Raw genomic sequence first — 15423 nt, 5'->3', positions numbered from 1 at the left:
ATTATTCTTTCTCAATATAGTTATATAGTAGATTTAAAATAAAAAATAAATTTAATATGATTGCGGAAATCACGGGTATGTATGCATATATGTTTAGTAATTACATACTCATTTACGTTTATCTTCTATTAATATAGCCATGTATTTCATTAAATGCAGGCAACTGGAAGAGCCTCCTTCAACACTTATGTGGACTTTATTTTTATTAGCTCAGGTTTTTTCTCAACCATATTTGAATAAAATTTGCTAATATCCTCTGTCCATGGTTTTTTAGTAGCACTTATTTGAGGGAATTTGTGCTGGTACAGCATTATGACCGATGTGGTCAATATGATATTGCTCTCACTAAAATTGATGAGGCCATCAATCATACACCAACTGTGATTGATCTCTACTCAGTCAAGGTTTGTTTATGCCAGTTCTTTTAGGTATTCTCGATGGTATGTAAGCTATTTAGTATTCTCAATACAAATTTTGTGGTTTATCCTGTGCATATTATATAGTTTTGGCTATCTAGTATAATCTTCAGCTTTAGTATCATTTACTACTATTATTTTGATTTTAAATTGTAACCTTGCTGTTTACTCTTTCAGAGCTTTATTCTACCTTTTTGCCTTTGGATAGGGTCTTCAGTTGAGCATTAGGGAATGACCAGTGAAAGTGTGAACCTGAAACATTTTAACTGTCCTGTGATTACTGTACTTCCTTTGTTATGTATTTGCAATTAATTTCAGATTGTTCAAAGAAAAGTAATTTGTTGGTTTAGTAAAATGACATAATTATCCAAATGTAAGTTTTAGGAGCTTCGAAGATAGTTCCTGGTTCTTTGGGTAGAAATTGATTGTTCAAATAAATGGAAAGTAATTACATTTCTTGGTATTTCAGTGTTTAATTTACTTATAAAGAATATCTCTGTTTAATTTGCTTTACCTGATTCTCACTTGAACGCAATATTTGATTAGAAGTTAATTGTTCAAAATCCTTCCTGACCGGAGGTTTTATTTAGGCTAGTGGAGGTAGTAGTGTGAGAGAATGTTGGGGTTCATGGTTTCTTTCCATAGTGCTAGAACTTTTGGGGCAGGTTTGTGGAGTTAATTGGTAAGGTTTGATTGTTTGAAAATTTTTCTGAGAATACTAGAGATTAGGGTACCACAAGATGCCCCTAGAGTTTGTATTTTTGCTTAAATCGTGTTGAAGAGATATGATGAGCTTTTAATGTAGAGCTACTCTGTGGCGGTGCTGTAGTGTGTTTGGGAGGAGAACTACTCCAGGCTTTTGAGTTAGGAGTCCTCAGAAAGGGTGGTCATTGAGCGTATCATGGTCAAGATTGCGGATTTGACTTCAGTGGACCCGTTGATAGAGATTTCCCTCAACATATTTCTTTAGACTATGGGAGAATGTGATTTTCTTCAACTCTCCTAGGAAAAGGAGGTTAAAGACATGGTCTCTAGTGCTGGAGGATTTGTGAAGTTTAAATTTGATTTTTTTTTTTTTTTTTTTTGGGGGGGGGGGGGGTGGCAGTTGGAGAAGTTCTAAGGTTGCAGAAAGGATCTGTGGTGTGTTTTATACTTGCCTTATAGGAGAGGATGATTCCTCAAGGGGCTGACGTCCTTTCACTTTTTACTTGTTTGTAGTTTTCCACTACAGGTGTGAGCTCCAGTCTTGTAGTGGAAGGTGATTCATCTTCAGTTATAGCATGGGCTTTCAAAAAAAACACCAAAACGTTGGTGTCCTAGGGACGTTGCACACTCGTTTTTTTTTTTGTTGGTAAATGATGTAGGTTGCACACATAATCAGGCATGTCTGACATCCAGGAGCTAAGGTGGTCATTTCTTTCCAATGGAAGCCAAATAGTCAATGACGTGGCAGATTTGATGGCTAGACATGGATTTGATTTAGCTTATGTTAAGGGCACTCATTCCCATAGTGCTGTAACTGGTTAGATTCCTCTTTATATGTTGTCTCAGTTTTATTGGATCATGGGCACATGCCTATTGGGGTTGTGGTTGTGTTATTGTACTTTATCTGTATTGCTACCTGTACTGTATTTTTTTCATCATTAAATAGTTATTGTTATTCATTTAAAAAAATTTATATGGTGAATTTAATGGATGAGATAGGAGATAAGGGTTTTTCACCAATACCAGTAATAATACAATAACGCAGATCGACGGGTGTAGTATGAAAGAAATATCTTGACAGCAGTTGGTATCAGAGTGAATATTCAACAGAATGGTGTTTACAACCAAAATAACTACCTAGACAGCAAACTAGTCCTGTCGGATGCTTTGAAATTTGATATCAAGCCTGGATCTAATTCCTAGCTTGTTTTTATGTTAAATCGCTAGTCCTCCTGCGGGATATCCATGAAAGTGCTGCTTTCCTTGTCTGAACTCAGGTGGAAAATGATGTAAAGTATTGAGGGGAAGAGATGAACCAAAACATTTTAACTAACTGTGATCACATCAGCTGCTTCTTGGTGTCAGTGGTAAGCTAGCTTGGGATCAGTTAGATGCTGATCAAAACATTTCAATAATGATTGGAAGTATGGAAAAAAATAGAGGGGAGGAGGTGAACCTAAATTATTAAAAGAGAAAAATACAACCTATCTCACAAACATATCTATGGAAGCTAGGGGCGCAGCCAGTATTTATTTTCAAAATGGAGGGTGAGAAGAGGGACTACTTAGGCTGCTGCCATACTTTGTAGAAACTTCTTGCTATTGGCAATAGCAAAGGCAGAGATTTTTTTTCTCCAACTTTAACTGGATTCCAACAGATTCAAATGCCAAAAATATCAATTTTTTTTTTTTTATTTACCAAAAGAAATTTAAATAAATAAAAAGACAATTTTCCTCTAATCAGCCAATTTTATATAATGTTCCATTCTTGATTGAAAGGATCACGTTTGTTCTAGCATTGATCCCAAACTGCATTCATGAGCTCAAGCAGTGTATTGGCATTCATGATGCAGTTAAAGAGCGCTCTCAATCTCGTCGACATGTGTTCACTTAATGTCCTACTGAGTTGGCATGTCTTTGTTGACAGGGCAGGATATTGAAGCATGCAGGTGACTTGCCTGCTGCTGCTGCTTTGGCAGATGAAGCAAGATGTATGGATCTTGCGGATCGCTATATAAATAGTGAATGTGTTAAGCGTATGCTACAGGCTGATCAGGTATACACTGTTATTTAAGAATGCTTCTTTTTTTTTTTTTTTTTCTATTTGCATAGTTTGTTCTTACTTATAGTGTTCATCTCCATCATCCTTATTTTTCTTTCCTCATTTTTAATGTTCTTATCATGTGAAACTGAATTTTGTTGATAATTATCCTTTTCTCTTAAGGTTGGCTTAGCAGAGAAAACAGCTGTATTGTTCACAAAGGATGGAGATCAACACAATAACCTTTATGATATGCAGTGCATATGGTGTGTTTTTTTGCCCTTCATTTCGAATCTCTATCACAAATGGCTTATGTGATTTCGCTGCTAATCTTTATGGGTTTATGCATCGTGAGAAGGTATGAACTAGCTTCTGGTGAAAGTTACTATCGTCAAGATGATCTTGGTCGGGCTTTGAAAAAATTCTTGGCTGTAGAGAAGCATTACACTGATATGACTGAAGACCAGTTCGACTTCCATACTTATTCCTTAAGGAAAATGACTCTGCGTGCATATGTGGAAATGCTGAAGTTTCAGGATCGGTTGCATTCACATGCATATTTTCATAAAGCTGCAGTCGGGACTATCAGGTAAAGGATTGATTTGTTTGTAGATATTATCCTGAACCGATTCAATTTCAAATGCTAACCTAACTAGGACTTCTTAATGCACCAAAGAGAGGAATAGAAGAACCAAAAGGGGTTGGTTGAGGGGTACCAACTGGTCCTTAGTCATTACGTTAAGAATCCCACTGCTTGGTATTATTTTTTGGCCTTAAACATCAGAAAACTGCAACCACTTGGATTGCTGCATCCTAAACAGTGCATTGGATAGTATCCTATGTTGTTCATGTAGCTTCTTGAAGCCTCTTCAGAGTACCTCCTTTATGGGTTTTCCATCATCTTTGTGAAAAAAAAAAAAAAATTCACCATCATACTATTATTGTTTCAAGGAATCTCTTTGCAGGAGAAAATGGATCCCAGTATATCCTAATGATTCAATATTCAATTCATTCAGTAATCTAAAAAGGCTATCTAATTTGTCTTCGTTTTTTAGCATTCCGTTATGCGTGGATAGTTTGAATATACTCATATACTTCTGAGTTCTTAACTGAAACTGATCGGTTGACCCAAGTGTGATAACGACGTCATCTCTAGGATGGACAACAACAACAACAGCCTTATCCCAATTTAATGGGGTCGGTCGGCTACACGGATCCAAACAGAACATAGTAAGGAAAACAAAGTTCTAACTAAACAAGGGATATACAGTGGTGTAGTGTGTATTTTTTGAAGGGGGGGGGTTAGTGTATTCCCAATTAATATTGGATTACATCAAGGATCAACTTTAAGATAAAGGAGAAATAGAGGATGCTGTTGCTAGGAAGATCAACCACAAAACAATGTCTCTAGACGATCTGCCTAGAGACATTCAAGATCAGATCCCTTGGTGTTGATATTGTTCTGGTGGATGAAGCAAAAGTAGGGATAAATGTAAAGAATTATGGAGATCAACCTTGGAGTCAAAAGGTTTTAAGATAATAAGTAGAACAAAAACAGATTATATGGTGTGTAACTTTAGTCACAATAGGACTGCAAGTAAGGTGGTGAAAATTGATGATAGGGAGATACCACAAAGTAAAAATTTAAGTACCTAGGTTCAATTATAGATAAAGAAGGAGAACTAGAGGATGATGTTGCACAAAGAATTAAAATAGGGTGGATGATGTGGAGGGGTGCATCCGGAGTGTTGTGTGATCGACGGATTCCCTTTAAACTCAAATTTATAGGGTAGTTATACAACCAGTAATGATATATGGAGTTGAATGTTAGCCTTTGAAGGAAGAACAATGGATGAGTGGTAAAACTAGAAAGGATAAATTAAAGAATGAACAAATTAGAGTTAATTTAGGAGTAGCTCCTATATATGATAAGTTGTAAGAAAGTTGTTTGAGGTGGCAAGGTCATGTGCGACTGAGGCCTTTGAATGCTGGAGTAAGGAGGTGTGAATTGGTTAGGTTGAAGGAGCTAAAAGAGCCAGCAGTAGGCCTAAAATGATTCTAGGAAAAGTGGTGAGGAAAGGCATGCATAGTTTAGTACTAATAACAAGTATGGCTTTGAATAGAGCTGATTGGAAAAAAAGGATCCATGTAGCTGACCCAATTTAGTTGGGATAAGGTTGAGTTGAGTTGAGTTGAAAGTTCTATTTTGATTTTTGAGTATTTACTTATTCAGTGTGTCTGTGTGAGTATGAGTCCTTTTATGAGTCAGTTTAGGAAATTATATCCCCATCAGTTAGACATGATTTGATAATAGAAATTGAAGTTTTTTCAAGAGCTCTTGAGCTCTGCACCCGAGACTGGTATTGCAGATCTATCCAGTTGCTTTTCCCCTGTTCTTCTTTTAGTTTTGAATTTTAATGCAAATCACGTGCTATCTCTTGTATCCCCTCTTCTTCTTTCCCCGATTTTTTTGTATTCTCTCTTTTCCTTTCTAGTCTTCACATTGATCTCTTATTCTTGGTTGGTCTTCCAACTTCTGAAATTCATGTCTATCATTCTGAATTCTGTTTAAACTTATCAGTTTCTGAAATCTGATCGTCTGACTGGTCTATTCTGACCAAATATTGGGTCTATTGATCCTGGACCGTTATCAGTGTTTTTGGTGCCAGATTCTTTCAAGAACTTTGAACTGCATTACTCTCTTTATGTCTCTCTCCCCAATGATCTCTCTTCCCATTCACTAGGGATCCTATTTTGTGTGATTTCCAGAGACATCTTCCTTTCTCTGAGTTTCTCGTTCACTACAGGGTTCACCAGTTTAAAATGTGCCCCTAGAGTTAAGTACATCGTTTAAAGTTTCTTAGTCCAAGTTTTCGTGGTTGAGATGAACAAGATGGTCTCGCTGGAGATGTTTCATATTTCCATTGACCGGAGACAGAATTTGCTGGAGAGGGAGAGGGAGAGGAGAACACTCTTTCCATATTTCCTGCAAGGGAGATTGGGGGTTTAGAAATTTGGGAGGAAGAAAGGTCTTTTGATTTTGGGGTTTTTAATTGTCAATTAAAAAGTCTCTTCTGCCCGTCACTTTAAATGATGTACATAAAGGAAATGGGAAGTTAGAGAGGAAGGTTGAAAAGAAGGTGGGTGCAATTGCCGTCCTCTGCTTAAACAGAGAAGCTCCTGAGTGAGTGATCCCACATCAGCACCCTTTGTATGTGTACTTCACTGAGTGGTGTTTTATCATGTCTTACATTAGCTACTTTCTTACATTTCCAAGTTCTCTTCAACCATATTCATTTATGTGTATTGGCAGATGCTATATAAAGTTGTATGATTCTCCTCCAAAATCAGCAACTGAAGAAGATGATGAAATGTCAAAGTTGCTTCCTTCTCAGAAAAAGAAGATGAGACAAAAGCAGAGAAAAGCAGAAGCTCGCGCAAAGAAAGTATGTTAGCGTTTCTTTGGGGTGTTCTTAGTAACCTTTATTCTCAGTGCTTTTAATTGTAAAATCTTTTATTGTTGAAGGAGGCTGAAGAGAAGAATGAAGAGGAATCAAATGCAGCTGGTGTCTCTAAGACTGGAAAGCGGCAACATGCCAAACCAGCAGATCCTGATCCCAATGGGGAGAAGTTGTTGCAGGTAGTTTCAGCTTCATGATACTTTTCCTTCTACAGAGCTTTTGATGTTTTACAGTGTCGACTTTTTTTTCCCTTCTCCTTCTTTCCCTTTTTCCCCTATATCAGAATCTTATTTCTTTTTCTGGTAATATATCAGAATCTTATTGAAAATGGATAATAATTCAAACAACCAAAAAAAAAAACTTTCTTATACACAATGTGATAGTTGTCCAGGCCATCTGCTCTTGTGAGAAAAAATAAAAAATAAAATGCAGAACATACACATCACTCCCTACTGTAGTGGGTAAGTTTTGTTGCAATTGAACTGGTTCCCATTAATTACGTCGGCTGTTAACACAAGTTCACCAGGTACCGTCTGATATGTGCACACATACTGTCAGTAGGGTAGGGACATTCTGAGCTGATATTGAGCGCATATGTTCGGTTATTGGAAACATAATGTACTTTTTTGTTTTGAACTACATTATTACAGGTTGAAGATCCATTATCAGAAGCTACAAAATACTTGAAGCTACTTCAGAAGCATTCATCGGAGTCCTTGGAGACACACTCGTTTTCTTTTGAAGTGAACATGAGGAAGCAGAAGATTTTGCTTGCTTTTCAGGTAGCTATACAAAGTATTCTTATCTCCCACACCCCCTTCCCCCCCCCCCCCCCCCCCCCAACAAAAAAAAAAAGGCAGAAAGGAGAAGAAAATCGCTTTTGTACATACCACAAACTGCACAAATCTTTTTTTTTTTTTTGGGGGTACAGGGATTGAGTTCCTCTTCTGCTGTTCATTTTCCCTTGGTAGTCTCCTTGTTTCTTTGATGCTCTCTTACTGAGCTGTTGCGGGGCATGTCATCTTCATTCTTTTCTTCTTCCAAAAAGAAAAAAACATAGTTGTCAAGGCGACCCACCCAAAGTGGTTGAGGGGTGCCTAAGCGCTTAGGCGACCAACGCACCCAAGTGTTATTTCCCCCCCCCCCTTTTTTTCTAACATCATTGAGTATGCTATAACGTATACCTTATCTCTTAAATTATTAAAACAAATAAGTGAATAACAAGTTAACAACCAAAACCATAGATGGTGGTGATGATGGTAATGGTATAACCTAATTCCTTTCTAGGGATAACCAAAAATAAATAAATAAGTAATCATAGTAAAAGAAAAAAACAGAAGAAGCTGCAGAACTAATTAAGCAGACTTGGTCAATCAACAACAACAACAACAGCTCAGCCTTATCCCAACTAAATGGGGGCCTAATTCCTTTCCAGGGATAACCGAAAAATAAATAAATAAATAATTATAGTTAAAAAAAAACAAAAAACAAGAAGCTGCAGAACTAATTAAGCAGGCTTGGTCAATCAACAACAACAACAACAACAGCAACAACTCAGCCTTATCCCAACTGAATGGGGTTGGCTACATGGATCCTATTAAAGACCAAATATTAACAATAATAATATTGCTAACAGCTAACAGTTTTTTGTTCCCCTTTAAGATGAATTCAACAATGAAAAGGGTAATCAAGATCATTCCAATTTCCAGCCCTCTCAACCTGAGGATTCTTAATGTTGTACCGTGAGGGGGAGAGTTAGTGTTAAGTCGAGAGTGGGAGAAGTCTAAGTTGAGTCATATTCTTAGTTAGTCATTGTTATTAGTTTATGTTGGAATATGGGTATTATTGTAACATGGGTCGACCCATGATATATGGTCGACCCATGGGGTAGTTTATGTTCTAGTTGTTTTTCCCTATTTGGGGTATTATTGTAATTCTTATATTCTGGAATTTTCTCCAGAACTATTATAAATAAATCGTGGAGGGCTATCACATTGATAAGCCATTCCATTCAATTGTTTCTTCATGGTATCAGAGCTTACTATCGATACCTGAGAAATAATTTCCTAAATTCAAATTGATCTCCCTCCTTCTCCCATCTCTGCCTTCTTCAAGATCGATCTCTCTTAGATCGATTAACCTAGCCTTCTTAAAACCCTAAACCTTCCTCTACAAACCGAGACTCTCTTCTCCTAAGGTCTCTACTCTCCCATGGGGGCGGTACTTGGACTCTTGGAGGTGATCTAATATGATCTAGTACCTGCTCTAGCCTTTACCTCCTTTTTCTTTCCACTTTTTTATGATCTCCATACAAATTGAGATCAGTTTTTGAAGATTGAAGATCTGCAGAATTAGTTTTTTGAAGATTGCACATCTGCAGAATTTTTTTTGGACTCGATATTCATCAGTCACAACAGTTCCGATTTTTTTTGGTTCTCGGCACTCCAGGTCTCTTCTGGTCTTCGTCTTAATTTTTTTTTTCCATCAGATTTCTGCACTCTAAGATCGAAACCACAAGGGATCAGGTCTTCTTCAACAGAACCGAGACTTTTTTTTCAAGATTTCATATCTGCAATTTTTCTGGAACATCATCTCTGTATTTTGGACTCTTAATTGTTGATCGATAGCCTCATCAGTATGCCTGATTCAGAAGAATCTACTGTGGTATCCACTGGCCCATCTGTGACACAAGGGAATCATCATGATTATCCCTCCTTTCCTGTCAGCCCTGTGAAGCTCGATGGTACAAATTATTTACTCTGGTCTACATCGGTGTTTCTCTCCATTGATTCAAGGGGTTATAAGGGCTATATATATGAGACTACTGTTAAGCCACGTGATGCTGGTCCATTACAAGATAAGTGGAGTTCCAATAACTCCCTGGTAATGTCTTTTCTTCTCAGTGCTATGACTCCATTCCATTGCCCATGGCTATGTACTGCTTGATACAGCCGCCAAAATCTGGAAGGCTGCTAAGGATACATATTCCCAGGTAGGGAATGATGCACAAGTTTATGATATTCAAAGAAAACTCCATGCAACTAAACAGGGTGAACTTACTTTGTCACAATACTACTCTGAACTCCGTAGTCTATGGCAAGAGCTTGATTACTATGACAACTTTCAACTTGATTGTCCTTCCAATATTACAAAATTTCAGCGAAGGGAGGATAAATTCATAGTTTATACTTTTTTTACTGGACTTAATGTGGAGTATGATCAGCTTCGGTCTCAAGTTTTGAATCGTTCCCCTTTTCCCAATTTGGAACAAGCCTACTCTATGATACAGTTGGAGGATACTCGTCGTTCCACTATGTTACCTCCTGCACAGCCAGAGAGATCAGCTTTAACAACTTCTGGGGGTGGTTCTTCTAATACTGGTACCCGTTCCTCGTCTGAGAAGGAACCTCTTAAATGTACCCATTGTGGAAAAGAACGACATACTGTGGATTTTTGCTGGAAATTGCATGGTCGGCCATCTGACTCTTCTGATGGTCGTGGTGGTGGCCGTGGTAGTGGTCGTGGCCGTGGTCGTAGTAATTGTGGTGGTGCACAGGTAAGGTTGAAGCTACTGAAACAATCCCTAATGCCACTCTTTCTGCAGAGGAACTTGCTGTATTTCGTCGTATGATGACCAACCTTGTGTTTCTCACATCTCCATCTACATCTGCCTCTACCTCGACTGTGGTTCCCTCTTCTGAATCCAACCTTGTTTTCTCCCAACCAAGTATTTCTTTTGCTGGTCAGTGTGCTTCGGCATTATCTCATCCTTAGATAATCGATTCCGGAGCCACTGATCACATGACTGGTACATCGAATTTATTTTTTCGTTATTCTCCTTCTTCAGGCAAAGATAAAATCAAAATAGCCGATGGTTCTCTTTCCTCTGTATCAGGGAAGGGAGCTGTCCATTGTTCTCCTTCTTTATCTTTGTCCTCTGCCTTGCATGTCCCTAAGTTAACTTCCAATTTGCTTTCTATCAGTAGTTTAACATCTGATCTCAACTGTAAAGCTGTTTTTTATCCTTCTCATTGTGTCTTTCAGGACTTGGGGACAGGGAGAACGATTGGAGCTGGTAAAATGCGTGGTTGACTTTATTTGCTCGACGATGATCTTATCTCTAGTACTGCTGCTGCATGAGCCCATTGATGATTATCATGTACCTTTAGAAGATGATGCTGTCCAGGGGGAGCAGCAGCGGGTTCAGCTAAAGAAAGACTTTAAGCAGCAGTATTATCGAAAGAAAAAGGGGCAAATACAGCCCAACACTGCAGCATTACCGAACCAAGAGTTGTCCTCTGGACCAGGACTGAATGAGACTTCCTCTGGTAATATTTCTGATCCTCCACATTCACATTCTTCTCCTATTATTTCTGATCCATCACTTGATTTACCCATTGCCCTTAGGAAGGGAAAAAAATCTTGTACGCAACATCCAATCTCTCAGGTTGTTTCGTATGAATCTTTGTCCTCCTTATTTCATGCTTTTGTTTCCTCTTTATCTTCTGTTTCCATACCACAGACTTGGCAGGAGGCATTTGCAGATGTTAGGTGGAAAGAGGCCATGGTCGAAGAAATGCAAGCTCTTAAGAAGAATGGTACATGGGATCTTGTTACGCTTACACCACAAAAGAAGACTGTGGGCTGCAAGTGGGTCTTTGTAATTAAACAAAAAGCTGATGGAACTGTTGACCGCTTTAAAGCAAGGCTGGTTGCTCGCAGGTTTACACAAACATATGGGATAGACTATTTGGAGACTTTTACGCCGGTTGCCAAAATGAACATTATCAGGGTTATTCTTTCTTGTGCTGTGAACCTGGGATGGAGTCTACAGCAACTTGATGTTAAAAATGCTTTCCTCCATGGTGAATTAGAGGAAGAAGTATATATGGATATTTCTCCTGGATTCTCATCTGCTGCAACTCAAGGCAAGGTGTGTAAACTTAAACGGGCTTTGTATGGTCTGAAACAGTCACCACGTGCATGGTTTGGTCGCTTTCGGAAGGCCATAGTGACATTTGGGTATAAACAAAGCAATGCAGATCACACCTTGTTTATCAAGAAGACGGGCAGCATCATTACTCTTCTCATCGTATATGTTGATGATATAGTTGTAACTGGAAATAATCCTGCTGAAATTTCCAAGTTGAAGACTTATTTGGCCAAGGAATTTGAGATCAAGGATCTAGGCATACTTTGCTATTTTCTAGGGATTGAAGTAGCCCATTCTTCCCAAGGGCTATTTTTATCTCAACGCAAGTATACTCTAGATCTTCTTTAAAAAACTGGCATGCTAGGCTGTTCCCCTGTGGATACTCCCATAGAGCCTAATGCTCGTTTTCGAGACACTGATGGGGAACCAGTGGACAAGGGGAGATATCAGCGGTTAGTCGGGCGTCTCATTTATTTATCTCATACTAGGCCTGACATTGCCTATGCTGTGAGCCTTATTAGTCAATTTATGCATGACCCTCGGTCTAACCATCTGGAAGCAGTGTTCCGAATTTTGAGATACTTGAAGTCTGCCCCTGGTAAAGGAGTTTTCTTATCTTGTCATAACCATCTCCAGATTGAGGCCCACACTGACTCAGACTGAGCTGGCTCTCATGATCGAAAATCCACCATAGGTTACTGTACATTTGTGGGAGGAAATTGTGTTACATGGCGCAACAAGAAGCAAACTGTGGTTGCCCGTTCCAGTGCAGAGGCTGAATTTAGAGCTATGGCTCTTAGCATTTGTGAGCTGTTGTGGCTTAAAACCTTGTTACAAGATTTGAGCATTCCTATTACTCTGCCTATGCGACTCTACTGCGACAATAAATCAGCAATAAGTATTGCCCATAATCCAGTGCAGCATGATAGGACGAAACACATTGAAATTGATCGTCATTTTATCAAGGAGAATCTGGAAAATGGGACTGTTTGTGTTCCCTATGTTCAATCTAGTGACCAGTTGGCTGATGTGTTCACCAAAGGATTGAGTGGAAAGGTGTTTCAACCTCTAGTGTGCAAGTTGGGCATGACTGATATCTATGCACCAACTTGAGGGGGAGTGTTGGAATATGGGTATTATTGTAACATGGGTCGACCCATGATATATGGTCGACCCATGGGGTAGTTTATGTTCTAGTTGTTTTTCCCTATTTGGGGTATTATTGTAATTCTTATATTCTGGAATTTTCTGTAAAACTATTATAAATAAATCGTGGAGGGCTATCACATTGATAAGCCATTCCATTCAATTGTTTCTTCAGTTTAGTCTTGTCTTGTTTATTGTCTTTGGTTGTAATTTGAACTATAGTAGGACTCTTAATAATAACAGTATAAGTGATGGACCTAGGCCATGATAGAATATACTTCTGAATCCTATCATGGCTCTAAGGTTCTCTCTCTTATCCCCACTGTGTTCTATCATCTTCCTCCTTTTCCTCTTGTAGGTGCTGGTTTACAAGATTTTATATTGTTACATGGTATCAGAGTGATGATGAAGAAAAAAAAAATCTTCAGTTACTGGTTTTCTTCTTCTTCTGCTCACTGACTCTCCCTGTGCATAGTTTTCTGCCGCTGTTACGGAAATATTTTCATAGTTTGCTGCCTGCATATGACTACTAATACCTTCAATAGGATTTATTCTGGTTTGCTACACCTAGTCGTCAGATCTAGATCCTACTTTGGGAAGTTGATCCTTGCTTGCTGGTGGTTCTACTTCCTACAACTGTGTTTTTGCCCTGCTCTGTGATTTGTTTCCCTGCGGCTGGAATTTCTGGTTTTATTATGAAATTTGTCTTGCTGTTGGAATTCTTTATCTACTTTGATCTGATACGTTGCTACTACTGATATTATTGTGGCTGCTTTGATTATGAGATTTATGTGTTGCTCATCCTTCGTGATGCTGGTTATTGCTTCCATACGATGATGGGCTATCCTTTATTGCATCCTCTACATTATTTGTCCATATGTCTACACGTGAGGGGGAGATTGGAGTTATCATCTGATATTTAAGTATTATTATTATTATTATTATTATCTACTCATGTTATCAGCATAATGTTAGTGTTATCATTTGATCATTGTTTCATGGACTATTTGGGGTTAATGATTTTTCACCACCATCGAAATTGGATCTGTTACAGTGGTGGAAAAGGAAATCTAAGGTACTTTCGCTTAAAGGCGCTTGGATTTCGGAGTGATGTTAATTCCGTACCATATTTGGATCGAAAGAAATGCACGAAGATTTGATGGAAAGAGGAAGATTGCTCCACTTATTTTTAAATTAGTTTTAAAAGATCTGTGTGAGCTGGGATGTAAGTTCAAAGATTCGGTCAAATCTGTTTCGGACCTTCTTTGCGCTATATATTTGAATATTCCAATAGTTTACCCTTCTCCACAACGGATTCATGAAGTGGGCTGGTGTAAGCCAAATCCAGGATGGATTAAATTAGATATCGATGGGTGTTCTCTCGGGAATCAAGGAAGAGCAGGGGCTGATGGAGTTTTTCGTGGTGATAAGGGAAAAGTGATTTTTTCTTTTAACATATATCTAGGTGTTGGTACGAACTATGTGCTGAAATGGAGAGTCTAGTCCACGGTATTGGCTTTGCTAAACAAATGGGAGTGCGCTACCTGTGGATAGAGAGTGATTCTTCATCTGTGATATGTGCTATTTACAGGAAATCAATTCCATGGTTTTTTAATCAATCCTGGATGTATGTCAAAGATTTCTTGGGTTCCATACCGTGGAAAATAACACATTGTTATAGAGAAGCTAATCCGGTAGCAAAATTTCTAGCGAAGGATGCTGCTAAAAAGGGTTCCTCCTCTACTTTGATTGTTTTCTCTTCTCATATTCTGTTGGAACTTGAGCGCATTGTACGAGAACTCGCGAGATCTAGCCGAGTTTCTCGGTTTTTGGAAAAGCCGAGACGAGACTGCCTGTGAGTCTCAAAAGTGCAATATCTCGGCAAGATCTCGGTGAGATCTCAGATCTCGGTTTGGATCTCGGTTTCGACCCATTTTTTAGACCCACCTGGGCTACCTACCACTTAAATACCTTACCCAACTCGGCAAAACTCGATATATCTCAGCAAGATCTCGGATCTCGGGTTGATCCAAAGTTGAGGCTTCGAGTTGGAAAAAAAAAATGCACCAACTCGCCGAGAGATCTCAGCTCTAGCCGAGATCTCGACTCGTCTTGGTTTTTCCAAGAGCCGAGTTGGTACCGAGACCCGAGTTTTAGTACCTTGCTTGAGCAGAATGTTCAAGGCAGACTGCGGTATCGGTTCTCTAGTTAAATCTTTTTTATCTTTGTTAGTCTGAGTTGTTCCCTGCTGATGGCATTGCTGAAGGTGGGGCTTCTCAGGCTGAATTGTTTCTTTTACTCGTCTGGGTATGCCTGGACGTTAACTCTTTAACTCTTTTTTAATATAATTTATACTTGCCGACCTTCAACAAAAAAAAATCAGCCTAATGTCATATGCTTATCTGTTCGTGTCCTCTGCTCTTATCATCAATAACTTATTTTCTTATGAAGATGGTTACTTGTGGTTTGTCGCAACAAGATTGTTACTTGTGGGTTCCAGCAACTTTATGCTGTTATTTGTGGTTCGCAGCTACCGTATGCTGTATTTGTGGTTCACAGCTAACTTATCCTGTTATCTGTGGTTCGCAGCAAACCTATGTTGCTCTTTATGCTGTGGTTCACAGCAACCTATGCTGCACTTTTATCTTCCATCTTTGTGAAGAGTATTACTTGCCTTCCTTGAGAAGGGTTTATGATGTTGCTGCTATGATATTTTGGCTTA

General features: G+C 38.7%; 1 protein-coding gene across 1 annotated transcript in view; it reads left to right on the top strand.

Moving 5' to 3' along the window:
* Positions 1–15423, top strand: part of LOC122672839 (N-terminal acetyltransferase A complex auxiliary subunit NAA15-like) — a 62861-nt gene that overhangs the window by 34007 nt on the left and 13431 nt on the right. Inside the window, exons 9-16 of the mRNA XM_043870336.1 lie at positions 160–214; positions 309–404; positions 3048–3176; positions 3345–3427; positions 3520–3750; positions 6475–6607; positions 6688–6801; positions 7273–7404. Of these exons, the coding sequence (XP_043726271.1) occupies positions 160–214; positions 309–404; positions 3048–3176; positions 3345–3427; positions 3520–3750; positions 6475–6607; positions 6688–6801; positions 7273–7404 (973 nt within the window). The remainder of the gene's footprint in view (positions 1–159; positions 215–308; positions 405–3047; positions 3177–3344; positions 3428–3519; positions 3751–6474; positions 6608–6687; positions 6802–7272; positions 7405–15423) is intronic.

The sequence above is a fragment of the Telopea speciosissima genome, chromosome 8 (genome assembly GCF_018873765.1).
Source record: "Telopea speciosissima isolate NSW1024214 ecotype Mountain lineage chromosome 8, Tspe_v1, whole genome shotgun sequence".
Lineage (NCBI taxonomy): Eukaryota > Viridiplantae > Streptophyta > Magnoliopsida > Proteales > Proteaceae > Telopea > Telopea speciosissima.
Note: the sequence above shows the minus strand (reverse complement) of the source record. Positions and strands in the feature narration are given on the sequence as shown.